The sequence below is a fragment of the Peromyscus leucopus genome, chromosome 10 (assembly GCF_004664715.2).
Source record: "Peromyscus leucopus breed LL Stock chromosome 10, UCI_PerLeu_2.1, whole genome shotgun sequence".
NCBI classification, from domain to species: domain Eukaryota; kingdom Metazoa; phylum Chordata; class Mammalia; order Rodentia; family Cricetidae; genus Peromyscus; species Peromyscus leucopus.
Genome location: NC_051071.1, coordinates 2,145,483 through 2,160,610, shown reverse-complemented (window position 1 = coordinate 2,160,610; position 15,128 = coordinate 2,145,483). Strand labels below are relative to the sequence as shown.

The following is a 15,128-nucleotide window of genomic DNA, read 5'->3' as shown; positions in this document are numbered from 1 at the left end:
ACTGATACAGGGCACCTAGAGCCAGGCATGGTATTCAGTCAGTGCCCTGTTACTACCTGGAGCAAATTAGCACCATGGATTCTGGTTCCTGATGGGAGGCACATCCCAGCCCTCAGCTCCGGGCAGGCCTCTGCACCCAACACACAGCATGCAGCAGGAGTGCCTTTCTGACTTTGCCTCAATCCCTGCCGGGAAGGACCAAACATGAGAACCGACACAGCAAGAGAGGAGCTGGGAGCAGTTGCCAGGCAGTTGTGTGAGGTCACCTCAGACTTTCCACATTAGCCCAGCATCCATCAAAGGACCTCCCTTCGGTTCAGCCAGATTCTGTCTGAATTCTTGTCCCATAGAATGTATTAAAATGGAAATTGTATAGATAGCCCCTCACACTGTTTTGTCTGTAGTGACCTAAATAAACCCTCCATCTGTACCCCTGACCAGTTCTGACCCATCATTTTCTTTTCGTCAACCTTACACACTCACACAAATCAGGGTGTGTGTGCACAGGCACATGAAAATCTACTACATGGATAGTGTCTCACATCCTGTTTTGGTAATTGAATAGAAAATCCTGGTGATGTTTTCAGGCAAACGAACTGGCCTCATCCCTTTAAAATCTTGCACACTCTCTCCTCATGCAGCTGTGGTGTGATTTTTCTCAGCAGGTCTCTGTTGATGGGAATATGTAATACTGATCCGTTTCTTTGTTTTACAAACAGTATTTCTGTGAATCTGTTTGGTGTAACTTTCCAGGACTGCTCAAAGGGCACATTCCAGCTTCAGGCAGACTAACCTGTATTCACAGGGCCTCAGTGTATGCAGGCTTTGATATAACCTCTCCCTGCCTCAGTTTGGGAAACAGCTTGAATGTGTCCCCGTGAAATGAGCACAGGACAGTTGCAATTAAAAAGTGAATGCTCGGCCTTAGATGGGACATCTGTGTCACATCCTTTGTCTCTTCCTAGACTCGGGGATCACTGCTGGAAAGAGTGGAAGAGCCAGGGGGACCGATGAGTCCAGGGAAAGAATGTTTTAGGGATACAACAGACCATAGGAATTTAGTATCTGTGACAGCGTGCATGAGACCCACGCCAGCTCAAGTCAGACTGAATCCCAGCAGAAGGGAAATGAACATGGGTCTCACCCCTAGCCAAGGGGATAGTGATAGTTGGTAGCTGCTGGGAGAGGGAGAGTCAGCTTTCTCTAAGAGTGCAGGCCCGGGTGGGTGGACCACACTGCGGTAGAAGGCCACACATCCGAGCGTATATGGGCAGCACAAACTGTACCTGATGGATCCAATAAAGAAGAAATACAAAGTTGACTGGGTAGGGAAGGGAGGGGGTCAGTCTATGAGGAGTTGGCAGAGGGGTGAATATAATCAGGACACATTTTGTGCGAGTATCAAAGAACTAATTTTTGTTTTCAAGACAGAGTGTCTCTGTGTAGCTCTGGCTGTCCTGGAACTCCCTCTGTAGACGAGGCTGGCCTTGAACTCAGAGATCTGCCTGTCCCTGCTTCCTGAGTGCTGGGATTAAAGACATGAGCCACCACCACCCATCTAGAACTAATGACTTTTTAAGTGGATGAGAAGAAAGTATTTTCGAGTCACGTGTCTAGTCTTTCCTTATTTATAATATTTGGGGGGATCTTTAGGGTTTTCAGTGTAATAGATTATGAATGTAAGTATCACGTATTGATTAAAATTAATTCACTCACACTGCCAGCACTAAGAAACTAGGTGGGTTTCCCCCATTGAGATCAGTTTACAAAGCTGCAGGGTTGGGGGGTGGGGATTGAACTCAGCACAGCCAGGATTTCCACCACTTTGTGTGAGCTGAGCCCCACGTGGGTCCGAATGTCCTCCACGGCCAAGGTCCTGAGCCAGCCCACCTTGACACTCCCATTGGCCTCTTAGAGTCATGTCCACACACTTCCTGCAGAGAAAGGACTGAATTTTCCTCTCAAGGGTATTTAAATGTGCCCATGCTGGCTAGTCAGGTCAACTTGACAGAAGCTAGAGTTATCTGAGAGGAGGGAACCTCAACTGAGAAAATACCTCTAGAAGATCTAGTTGTGTGGCCTTTTCTTAATTAGTGACTGACAGGAGAAGGCCCAACCCATTGTGTGTGGTGCCACCCCTGGACTGCTGGTCCTGGGTTCTATAAGAAAGCAGGCTGAGCAAGCCATGGGGAGCAAGCCAGTAAGCAGCACCCCTCCATGGCCTCTGCATCAGCTCCTGCCCTGCTTGGGTTCCTATCTTGATTTCCTTCAATGATGAACAGTGATATGGAAGTGCAAACCAAAAAAAACCTTTTCCTCCCCAACTTACTTCTGGGTCACAGTGTTTCATCATAACAACAGGAACTCTAAGACAGTGCCTGATGCTTTTTAAAAAACCATATATACATGTTGTTTTTAATGGAGAACAGCTGCCTGGAAAGGCTCCAGATCCCTTGCCTTTGTTCCGCACATCACTCTAGTCTTTAAATCTCTAGCCAACACCATCAAGCTGTTGGTGCTTGCTCCTTGAGGTCTGGAAACATTTGGAGGGCGAGAAGGGTTGGCCCAGCCTACCTTGCCCTGGAGCTTCTCCTGGAGGCTCACAGCCTCATCCCGAGCCGCCTGCACCTCCCGCAGTGCCCAGCCCTGGTCCCTGAGCTGGCACTGTAGGGTCCGCACCTGGTGGTGGAGCCGCTGTACGCACAGTTTGGGGTCTTCCTCGGGGGCCTCGGTCTTGGAGGTCCGGAGCTGAGAGAAGGAATTGTGGGTGAAGTTCTCAGGTGATAATGTGCCATAGCCTGTTCTATGGTCTTGCTGTCTGTCTGTCTGTCTGTCTGTCTGTCTGTCCTGTTTGGTTTTTCTCACAGTAGAAGGAAGAAAGGAAGGAACATGAAAGAGAGAGGGATGGAGGGAGGGATGCAGGGAGGAAAGGAGAGAGAGAAGAAAGGAGCAAACCACCATCTCAAATTCTGTATCCCTGCCTATGATTGCTACTGTCCATTCCTCACATAGCTTGCCCTTAGTGCCTCGACGTGCACATATGAGTGTGTGGGTCATGGAGGATATCTTGAGAGGGGTGGGGGGAGTATATGGAACCCCAGAACAACATCCCAGAATATTATTCTCAAAAATATGCAAAATAGGATCTATCAACCAGGGTCCTATTTAATCACGGTCAGTCACTATTGTACTGAAACACAGAGAAATGGATGAAATTTCACACACAAATAGACACTCATTCCACTAAAGCTTCATGACTTTAGATAGGGCAGACGATGCCGAATTTCCCATGAGCACGGGCTTAAACCAGCTCCAAATAATCTCTTATTCTCTGATGGAACACCAGGGTAAGAGATTTCACAGGGATACCAGGAGATGCAGGGAGAAAGGAACTTGCTCACCCCTCAGGGAAGTGGGTTCGGCGGTAGGGACAGTGCTGCCCCCAAGTGGTCCTGTGTGGTAAGTCCTCATTGTTTTACTAACTTACATATGCATACATATGCACACATACACATACTTTCCTTTATAAATTTTTAAAGATTAAAATGCTAATTTATGTGTGTGTGTGTGTGAGTGTGCAATGCATGAGTGCGGTGCTCAAGGGAGCCAGAAGACGGTGTCAACGCCCGCCCCCCTGTAGCTGGAGTTCCAAGTGGTTTTGAGCTGCCTAGCATGGGTGTTGGGTCCCCTGGAACAGCAGTCAGTGCTCTTAACCCTGAGCCATCTCTCCAGCTCCTCTATGAAATTGGACACAGGATACATTTTTCTTTCTCCCATCATGTGCCATGTGCATTTCCCCACGGCTGTTAGTATCGGGGTGCCATCTGCAGTCACGCTCAACTTGATCGTGCTAATGCTGTGGGGAGATAGACCTTGTCCATGACAGGCTCACACCTGTGGGTTGTTGACCTGAGATCACAGTGGGAGGATTTCTGAACCTATGAGCGAGGTGTGATCAACCCTGATCATAACACTAAGGGAGGGACTGGGGAGCTCAGAAACTCACAGACACCCTTGTCCCTCACTTTATGCAAAGCAACTCGTTCATCTCATGACTCCCACCATTCCACACTCCAGTGGGAGAGGGTGGAAGGGGTCCCAAGCTACTCTGAGTGGGAGGAGGGGAGGAGAAGCCTGGAGCAGGAGGGGAGCAGGGTCCATGTGACTCTGGGACGGATCGGACATCTCCCCGTGAACAAGGACCACAATAGCAGAATGTGATATTTTTCTTAATTAATAGAAATTCATGCTGCGTAGGCCTGAGACTCACAGGCTGGGGCCTGTCAGGAACAGATGGGTGCTCCGGATGGTTCCATAAAACTTATCTCCAGACTCCAAAACAACATGGCCTTTTGAGAAGTTTGGTGGTTTGCTACCACCTCCTGCCTCTGGCGGCTTGGACAAGGGCTCTGCGCCATGAGTCCAAAGAGAGTGGCCGCAACACGGTCTGGTATTAGACGGGGAAACCTGCCTGTTGCCTGAGTCTGTCCTACACAGGTGACTGCATGCTGTGCTTGGGCTTCGGGACAGCAGGGACACTGTCCTACAAGAGCTCTGGTTGTCAGGGAGAGTGACAGATACAGGTCGTTCAACCCAGTTGGTAAAAGGAGGCCCAGGGGCTCTGGGAACCCTTAGGAGACTCTGCGCAGAGTATCTGGCCCGATCCGTGCTCTGGTGGCAGACACCATGGTCCAGTACCAATCTGTAGCATTCATGAGTTCTGGTGATACAAATCCCTGTCACAACGACGCTGATGATGGTAGAGCTGCGAAGAGCTGTGCCTGAGGCAGCTCCACTACCCCTCCGCCCGGAGCCCAGTCTGCAAGGCTGCCCCGAACATGAGACCCAAAGGTCAGTAGCAGTTCCCAGGTGAAAGCTGGGGTGTGCCGAGAGGCCGGTGAAGGATGCAGAGAACTCACGTTGCAGTTCAGAGTGCGGCGGGTGGGGTGTAGACTGTGGCAGCTGCAGCCTTGGAGACTCTCAGCTGTGTGTGGGCTTACTGTAAGAGGTAGGGGTTCACGTCCAGTATGACAGGAAGCTGTGAGAAGGCCATAGGCCTAAAAGTGACTGCTACAGAAAGAGGGACCTTTCTTTACGCTCTGTCCCTGATCATCCCTAAATCCTGTGGACGTCACCTCTAGTTGCTAATTCTGCATTTCTCAACTGTATGTAACCTCCTAGCTGTGAACCCCAAACTCCCTCTGTGGTCCTCAAACTAACTCACTCTCTCTCTCTCTCTCTCTCTCTCTCTCTCTCTCTCTCTCTCTCTCTCTCTCAGACACACACACACACACACACACACACACACACACACCACCTCAGGGCAGGGTCAACTAGCCAGCTCTGACATTTTCTCAACAGCCTTTCACCTTCCACCTCACGCCACAGCCCTGGATGCTGTGGTATGGTCACACCAGCTCGGCTTTCTTTTTCAACAAGCCTGGCTTTTCACGGCACCAGAGCCCGGGCAGCCATCTTGCAAAGCCCTGAAAACTCTCTGTATTCATCTCCTTGGATGTCCAGTTCTTGCCTGGTCAAGTCAGAATAGCTATTCTTGAAAAACTAGGAAATCCAGGAAGAAAAGACAAAAATAGTTCTTTGCCAGCACTGGAAAGTGACTGGGGGAGCGGCAGGGGTCGGGGGATGAAACACAGCCAAGTGCAGGAACCCCTCTAGGCTTCTCTCTGAAACACCCTGTAGACCACAGTTCAGGAACTTGCTCCAACGCTGAGAGCAAGGCCGGGAGAAAGGGTGAGGATGGAGTTCAGGTATGTAAGGACAGCCGGGTGTGGGGCTGAGGACAGAGAGCGGCATTCAAACAAACAGAACAAAATGCTGCCCTAGAAACACCATCCTCCATCCTTTGCTAGGAGGGCGAACCACCAGGACCTCAGGGCCACACGGTGCTGAGAAGGCGGCAGGGTTTAGGCTGAGCCAAGGTAAAGCCATCTTGCTGAACACTCTGGGAACTCAGCCAACATCACGGAAGGGTGGATGTCTTAGGAGCAAGTGCCACACCGTGAGAGTCACCGAACACCCTAGGACTGAAAGAGACTTGCATGGGAATACAATGACCAGATACCACCTCACGAGGGGCCAGGAAGAGACACACACAGCCGTGCAGGAGGAAGAGGTGACCGGGGACCTCTGTCACGTGTCACATGCAGGTCCAGCACCACAGAGCTCTTTGAATGGCTGGATATGAGAAGAAATTGTGAAATGTGACATCTGCCAAGAAATCAGACCAACAGGAGCGGGCTAAGAGAAGATTCAGATGCTGGAGTGGAGACGAGACCTGCCGAGTGGCAGCGGGTGCGTATTTCCACATTTGAAAGATAGACTAAACGGAGGAGAAGATTAACTATCTCAGCACATGGTCAGCATCTCTCCCTTGTGAATAATAACATGGGTAGTCTAGATGCACAAAGCACAATGAATCAGGAGCTCACTGGGTAAATTTATCAAAAGGTGGGTCACACTAGAACACACAGTTAACAAATTAAAGCCAGTAGAAAACCCAAAACAGAAGCACAGGCCTGAAAAACTAAGACAAACTTCTTTCAAAGATAAAAGATTCGGTCAAAAAGCCTGGAATTCCAGAAGGTGAAAGAAAAACAAGACAATAAATAAGACAAAAGGACAACCAGGGGACTGAAGAGATAGTTTGTTGGCTGACGTGCTTGCTGCAGAGCTAAGGACTAGAGTCCATGCCCAGCGCCCACGGTAAAAGCCAAGTGTGGTGGCACACATCTCCAATCCCAACACTGGGGAGTGTAAGATGCAGATCCCTATGGCTCATTGACTGGTCACTCTAGTCTAATTGGTGAGTCCTAGGTCCCAGAAGATCCCTGTCTGAAAAAAAATGCAGGTGCATAGCTCCAGGAGAATGACAGAGGAGGTTGACCTCTGGTATACACACACACACACACACACACACACACACACACACACACACACACACTGCACAAACACACACACATTGCACACACATGCATTGCATACACATATGCACTACACACACATTGCACACACATGCACTACACATATACACGCATTGCATACAAACATGCATTGCATACACACACACATACACTTACACACACACAGGCACACATGCCCAAACACACATACACTATACACATGCACACATATGCACCTCTGAACATGGGAAAAATTTTTAAGGAGATGATAACTAAGGATTTTTCAAGTCTGAAGAAAGACATAAATATCTAAGTTCAAAGAGCTTGGGAAAATGTGTATAAAAAATACAAACAGAACCATAGCTAGATCCATCAAGCCATCAAAAATCAAAGATAAAAAGGAAATCTTCAAAGCAGCCAGACATGATGACATAAGTTTCTTCCGGGGCTGGAAGAAATAATGACAACTGGTTTCTGAGCAGAGCTGGTGGGAGGCGGAGACAGTGGAAGGCAGCCTTCACCGTGCTGCATGAGGGGAAGCTGCCGACCCACTGTGCTGAATCTAAGAGAAGAGATCTCCAGCACTAGTGGAAACAATGTTTCATAAAGAGAAAACTCTTACTCTGAGAAATACCAACAACTACCAACAACACGTTCCTCCAAATTCGTGTGGAAGAATAAACACCACAAAAACACCCAGATATTTGCAAGAAAGATTAATGGCCGCTCAAATCAGCAGGAACAATGACTCCTGAGGCTTATTGTACATTGAAGCAATGTATAACAAGCTAATAAACAATTAGCAAAGTTAGGCTACTCAAGTTTTTTTTGCATGATTTGGGACATGATACAAAGGCATTAATCTAAGGCAAATCTAAATGATACATACATCCTGGAATTTCTAGAGTGGCCACTAGAACAATAATAATAAAGTATACAAGGATATAAGCTATTGTAAGAGAAAAACTCATATATATATATATATATATATATATATATATATATATATATATGCATATACATATACACACATACCAATAAGACGGAGTGCAGACAATAAAGGAAACTGGTAAAAATCCAAAAGCTGTTCTTTGAGATAGTGACTAGAATTGCTGAGGAGAGAGAGGGAAGGAGCCAGCAATAGAGAGTGAGGGGGAGGGAGCAGATGGAGACACAGAAAGGGAGAGAGAGAGGCAGGATGCTGGAGTGGTACAGGGTCCCAGCATCAGGGGTCCTCAGACATTAACAATGTGAGCATTTCACCCCGGGAACTATAAAAGTTGAGATTTGTCTTGGGGCAGGAGGTGATCCCATGTCTGCACCGAAGTCTCATGTCTCTACAGAACCAACCCAATTACATTCTGCTGCGTTACCTCCCATGGTTGGTCTGCAACAACTTTTAAGACCCAACCTGAAGAGTGATGCCTTGGGCTGTTTGAGCTATTACCCACTTGGAAAAATCCAAGGCATGACCTCAAAGGGCAAGCCCCTCCTCCATTCCACTCTTTCTTCTCTGGATCCTGTGGGAGGGTCAGGCTTACCTGGCCGGTCAGTAGGGAGACCTTGGGTCAGTCTGCGTGGGTTCATCCCAGCTGCAGCCCTCCCTAGCTGGGTGACCTCAGACAAACCCCTTCACCTCTCTGCCTGCTTTTCTCATCTGTCAAATGGGGCTGATGGTCGAACTCCCTCCTACGGCTGCCACAGGGATACCTAGGTCTTGGGGTGGGGGTACCCCACTGCAGAGCCAGCAATACAGGAGGGAAGGCAAGTCAACTTACCTGGAGGCTTCTGCTCAGGGACCCCTGAGACTGTCCTGGTTGCATGGAACACCGTGGTGTCTCCTGTTCTTTTTGCAGCCGAGCTCCGTCTCCCCTTGCCCCGTTGGTGTATGCTTCCTGAGGCCCTGAAGTGACTGCACAGACTGATGGAGCGGAACTAGCAAGAGCCCTGCATCTGGTATCTTCCAACTCTAAGGAAGGTCCTGCCTGACCCCAAGTCACACCTAATTTCTCATCCCAGGGTGGCCCACAGGCTCTTGTGATCAGTTGTCCTGAAAATGGAGTCACCTGGACCTCTTTGTCTTCAGTGTGTCCCTCGTCTCCTGCCATCTTGGAGTTTCCCTGGGAACACCGCTTTTCTTCCCTTGAATCCCTGTTCTTCTGCAGGACCTCCCGCTCCAGGCCTTGAACTCTGCCTACAAGGTGCTTGTTCTCCCCCTGCAGAGCCCAGACCATATCTTCTATCCCTAGCACTGTGTCCTTTATCAGCCCTTTGTAACTGACTCCAAGCTCTGAAATCAGAGCCCTGAGCTCTCTGTTTTCCTGGGTGGCATCCTTCATCCTGCTTCCGGCTTTCCTGACACTCTGGGACATGGCTTTGTGCAGCCGGCCCAGGTCCCCCTTCAGTTTCTCATTTTCCTCTTCCAGCTGGGAAATCTTGCAGTAACTCTTCCCATTACAGTCCTCCAGGTCAGACACAGCCTGCAGACACTGGTCCAGCTCGCGCCTGAGGTGGACCAGCTCTCCCTGCAGTGTGTGGTTCTCCTGCTCCAGCCTCAGTGCCTTGGCTGCTTCTCTGGCCAGCTCTTCTTCACAATGGCGTCCTTCGTGGTGACATCCTTCTTGGGCTCCCCGAAGCCTGGCATCATCAAGCAAAATGTGACTTCTCTCTTCCTTCGGGGTGGCAAGGAGCTGATGGGACCTGCTCCCCGCCCTCTTGAGGGTATACCATGTTGCGGGGAGTGGGCTCCCACCCAGCTCTGCAGGGCCCCACTTGGCTTTTTCCCCATCGAGTGCTGCTCCTGGAGGAACATCTCCAGTGCATAGGGCCACATCCTCTTCCCGCCTCCCTCCCTCACCATTCCTGCTGGATTTTGCATTCAGATCCTGGCTACCTGAGGCCTGCTGAAGACACACATACCCTTCAACATCCAACCATGTATGAGTGACACTCTGGCTCTCTTTCATCAATGCTGACATCTGCTGGGGATCTCCACAGACAAGCTTCAGGTTGTTCAGCGGCTGGAAACAGGTCTCTATCTCCCTCTCCAGTGTGTCTATCTGCAGGGTGCACCTGTCCTGTCCTGTGACCAAAGCCTGTGAGGGGCAAGGACCTTCACTGCTGGCACCTGCTGGGGCCCATTTGGGAAACTGCAGCCAATCTTGATCACCCATTGGTAGGCGCTGTTCCTGACCCACATGAGCCATGACGTCAGGCTGCTCAGGGACTCCCAAAGAAGCCGGGCTGGGTGCCCCTGGGAGCTGCATCTTCTCCTCTTGGTCTTCATCCCCAGACCTCCCCTTCTGCAGATGAGTGTCTTTCGAGCACAGCTGGTGGTCCTGCTTGCCCTGTGCCCTCCTCCGGACCTCTTTGCCATTACCTGATGGAAGCTGGCTACCATTTGGCTCTGGCTCTCTGGTCTCATGGGCCCTGGAACTGGTGGCCTCTTCCTCCTTCTCTGGTAACAGTTTTCCCAAGAGTTCCCAGCCACATCCTTCCACACTCCCTCTCTTTCTCAAGGAATCAGGACCCTCCTGTGGCCTAGAGGTTGTTCCTTGCAGAGTCGGTATGAGACATTCTGACCGGAGGCGAGGACAGTGGGCCACGGGCTGGGTCTCTGAAGCCCTGCTCCCTTCCTGCATGCCCTCTGGGGCTTGGACCTCCGTGTCCAAGATCAGCTTCCCACTGCTTTCCTGGTCCAGCAGGGCCTTGTCCTCAAGCTCTGATTTTATCATTCCCAAGGTTCCCGTCACCTCCCACGTCTCTGCACTTGCAACTGGAGATCCACTGCTCTCTTCCCACATGCCTCTGGGCTCCTTGGACCCTTTTGTGGGAAATGGGCCATTTGAAATGAGTGGGGACTCCCGGATGAGGGAGGTGACATGGCTCCTTGCCAGATTACAAGGCCAGCCAGGGGGTGCCACAGCCCCAGGGGCAGGTGAGGGCTTGCCGTCCAGCTCTTCTTGGGTCTGAAGTTCTTGTAGGAGGTCATCCGGAAGCAGAGGTGATAGGAGGAGCTGTGGTTCCCCAGCAGGTCCCCAGAGCAGGAGCGTGGATGTGGGTAACAACAGAAGGGGTTCCTGGGCTCCAGCAGCTTGAAGACTCTCTGAAACTCCTGCCGGCTCCAAGGAGCAGAGTGGCTCATCCATGCCTGGCTCTGGGAGGCAGCTACACAGCAGCCCAAGAGTCTGTCCATCTAGACGGGGCTGGACAAGAGCACCCTGCAGGTGGAGAGAGGAGATGTGGTACGAAAGAGTCTCTGCCCGCTGAGGCCCCCCGCCCCCCACAACATCTGATCATGTCGCACCCCCAGTGCTCTCTGAAGCCACTCACACAGCTGGACACATGTTCTGCTCTTCTACTTCATGGCCTCGGCCTGAGTTCTTCCCATTGCCCAAGATTCTCCTTCTCCCAGATATCCTCAAGAAAAACCCTTCATCTCAAACCAAACATCGCCTCCTCACAGAGACCCGACCCCCTGGAGCTCTCACTCCCTGACCACCCTTACTTATCTTCTGCATACTACACCATAACGGATCATACACAGATGTCTCTAGGGGGGCCCACACTCCCCACTGCTCTTTCCTATCTAACGTGGTCTCCATGAGCGCCACAGAACGTGAAGTTATAAATGAAGTTGGATTCTGCAGGAGCATGAGCCACCCTGTGGCATAGTCTACACAGTATGACATGAACTGTCTATTCCCCTGGGGCATAGGGGCTGACCTTTATTTTGCCCCAGGCCTGGGCCAGTGCCAAGCTCACCTGAGAGGCTCTAGACCACTCTGAATGTCTTTACAGTCATTTATACCACGTGTCTATCCAGAAAGGATGATGCCTGGCTCAGAGCAGCCGAGTGGAACAGGAGAATGGGTGACAGACCGGGGCTCCAGTCAACTTCTCTGCCAGCCCCTGAGCTTCTCAGTCTCCCTGGGTTAGAGTGAGCCGTGGGACTGTGGACAGGATCTTGGCAGGGACTCTGTCCAGCAGGAAGAGGCTTAAACTTTGCCTCTAATCTGGAGGGAATCGCTTGGCTTCTGGAGTCACACACCTGCATTTGTAAACTGGATATCCTTAAATTAAAAGATCTAGCCTGGGCCTCAAGGGCAGCGGCAACACAGTTCTAACACGGTGATGAGATTAGAGACAACAGAATTAGCAGAGAGACAGATGCGGCACTGAAGCTGAGCACATGCTATTTCAGGGTGACAAAGGACTGTGTGGAATTTCTTCCTCTATAGGGAGCCAAACAGCATGAGGGGATGGTTTGGGAAGTGAGTGAATGAACAAATGTATGTGTGTATGTATGTATGCATGTATGGATGTATGGATGGATGCATGGATGCATGGATGGATGAGGTTCAGAACCACAGAGCCATATCAGGACACCATTCCCAGTTCAGCTTTGTTCTTTAGGACCAGAGGCAGAAGCCGAGGTCAGTGGTTTGGCCATAGCATCAGGAAGAATTCAGATGCAGCTCCTGAGATCAGACCATTGGAGTGACAAGAAGAAGGAGGCTGGGGCTCTGCACCTCAGAGCTAGGGAGCTCTGGGGATTCCCAGCATCCCTCAGGTCTCATCATCTCCAGATAGGGATGCAGTACTTCTTCTGTAGGTGGTCATGGTCTTCACTAAGGCATCATGAGTGTCTTGGGGTAGGCCAACCCAGGCATTTAGTTGGGTTTCTTTTTGCCCTACCCTACTTCTTGGCCAGGTCTCAGCAAACTGCATCCCATCCCCTCAAACCTCTCTCTCAATCATTTCCAGAATATTCTTCCAGATCTGGAGCTTCCTCACAAGAAGAGCCTCCCCAGGTGGCCACATCACCATGCACATAGGAGGGCCACCAAGGCTGCACTGATCTTCATATCTACAGAACCCTCTGGCCTCACCTGTCTACGCTCAGACCCTGGCAGGTCTCCCTGGAGCTTGTCTATGGTCCTTGCTGGCACCACCACGCAGGGGGCTGGTCTATCTCCAACACAGCTGTGGGGCTCTTCTGAGAGCTGGCCTAGAACAGCAAGACCCCGAGGTTAAAATCCCTCTAGGAAGATCAATGCCAATGACCAACAGCCATGTCAGCTGATAGATGTCCCTCTTGACTCGGGTCTCTTAGCCCACAGTGACTCCTGATGAGCCCCACTCTGATGAGCCAGGCAAGGACCTGAGGCTGGAAGATATAAATGACCACCAACTGTAAGCAGAGGAACTGGTTCTCAAGATACTTCCGTGGACCACATCGGGACTATTCTCATGAAATTTTTGGACTCTCAGGGTCCTCACCTGTCAACAGGGTGATACCCCCACCCTGACCCTGCACAGATTTCAGGAACAGCTCCACCAAGTCACATCCCATCTTGGCCCACCCAACAGCTCTGCTCCCTAGACATGACTGAAGGGTGACATCAGCTGCCTCCTCCTACAACCATCAGCCCTGGGTATCATGAGACTTGGACTGCTTTTATGTCTTGAGGGCTGAGGATGAACAAGCAGGGTCTCTTATAGCAGAGAGGTAAGAAACTATGTCTGACAGTTAGAGACCAGGGATCTCAAAGCCCGAGTAGTTCTCAGACTGACAGTCACAAGTCTCATCCTCAACCCAAAAAGTTGTCTGGGGTGGAAGGTGGCTAGGAAAGCCCCTGCTTATCATAGACATCTATATGAGGACAAGGCCCCACGCCCAACCTGCAGCTGGCTGGTGCCCTTTGAGAGCTGAGTGCATAAGTTTAAGTGTCCAGTTATCCTAAGCTAATGGCCCCTGAAACATCACACCCTGATTTTGCCTTGACCAGCTGTGTGACCTTGAGCCTCTTTGACCAGCTGTGTGACCTTAAGCCTCTCTGAGCCTTGGGTTGTCTGTAAGGAGTAAACAATCCTGTCTAATACTGTAAGGATAACATGAGGACTAAGTGAGCTGGCCCATCAGATAGATGTCAGATGGCCCCTCTATGTACCACAGCATCCACAAACCTGCTGGGGTTTGAAGTCCACAAGCATCGCTGTGGCAGCCTTGGATGCTGCAAGGATCCAGCACCTTTGCTCTGGGCGAGGGCAGAGAATCACTCTGTGCACAGCCCAAGGCACCCTTGAGAAAGACAAAGAATTGAACAGTCACAAGTGCCCTGGTGGAAGTGTCCACTCCAAGCCCATGCCTATGACCCCTTCATAGCAATGGTCAGACCCCTCCAAAGTAAGCAAACTAAGGTTTAGAGAGCAGTGAGCTCAAAGCCATGGAGCCTAACCTGGGCCACTGGTTTATCAGGCCACAGTGTTTCTGTTGACTCTTGGGATTCTTTCAGTAAGTTACAGGGGGTGGCAGTCTGTCCTTGGAGTAGTCTGTCCATCCAGACAAGAAACTGTATGTGTGTCGGGGATGGGGGTGGAGGTGGGGTCCCAGCCTTGGTCCTGTATGGTCTCTCTGTCCCTCCAGGGAAAGCTGGCATCTACTCAGGGATTTTGAATGTTCCCCTGTGAGCAAGTCCTAAAGGGGACAGCAGCCAGTGACCTAGAAAGTGTCCCCCAAACCTGCAGGAGGCCAGCTGTGTGAGCAGAGAGGAACATGCCCAACATGGTCCTGGAGGCCACCTGTGAGCTGCTCCAGCTATCATGACCACTGTAGGCTCTTGCCCCTGACATGGCGGCCTCCTGGCCTGCCACCATGCTGGCCACGTTCTCTGTCTCTGGGCCTCTACACATTCCTCCTGCTACTTTAGGAAAGGGTCCTATCATCCAGCCAACCATCATACAGGCCTCTTTGTAGCTCGATCCTGGCCCTGGCTCCACCCCACTGAACATTTGACCAGCAAATTAAACTGGAAACCAAACCAGATCAGGATGCTTCCTGTTCCTCGCTCTTGTCCAGCAGGATAAAAATCCCATCTTCCCAGTCTCACACATATACCTTGTTCTGTGTTCCAGCCAGGGGCTGTAGACCCCAAGGCATGGGGCAGGGCTGTGGTTGAGCTAAGGGGTACCTGAGTGGCCCTGGGCAAACCCCCACACAGAAAACTTCTGCCTCTCACCTAGAATCAGTTTTTCAACAGCTCAGTCTTTGGAGCATGCAAGCTATTGCAAGATTGCAGTAAATAAGGGCTAGTGTCCTTCAGAAGCAGTGGTCAAGTCCCCAGGAGGCTTTCTTTGGCCTTCCTTGACCTTTTTATAAATCAAGTCCCCATCACCCTCCCCCACGGTCCCTCCTTCTGCTACTCG

General features: G+C 50.8%; 1 protein-coding gene across 1 annotated transcript in view; it reads right to left on the bottom strand.

Moving 5' to 3' along the window:
* C10H4orf50 (chromosome 10 C4orf50 homolog) overlaps window positions 1–15,128 on the bottom strand; it is a 92,041-nt gene that overhangs the window by 56,409 nt on the left and 20,504 nt on the right. The window contains exons 5-8 of the mRNA XM_028882348.2: window positions 13,890–14,004; window positions 12,812–12,930; window positions 8,699–11,140; window positions 2,575–2,748 (exon numbers count right to left, since the gene is read on the bottom strand). Coding sequence (XP_028738181.1) covers window positions 2,575–2,748; window positions 8,699–11,140; window positions 12,812–12,930; window positions 13,890–14,004 — 2,850 coding nt within the window. The remainder of the gene's footprint in view (window positions 1–2,574; window positions 2,749–8,698; window positions 11,141–12,811; window positions 12,931–13,889; window positions 14,005–15,128) is intronic.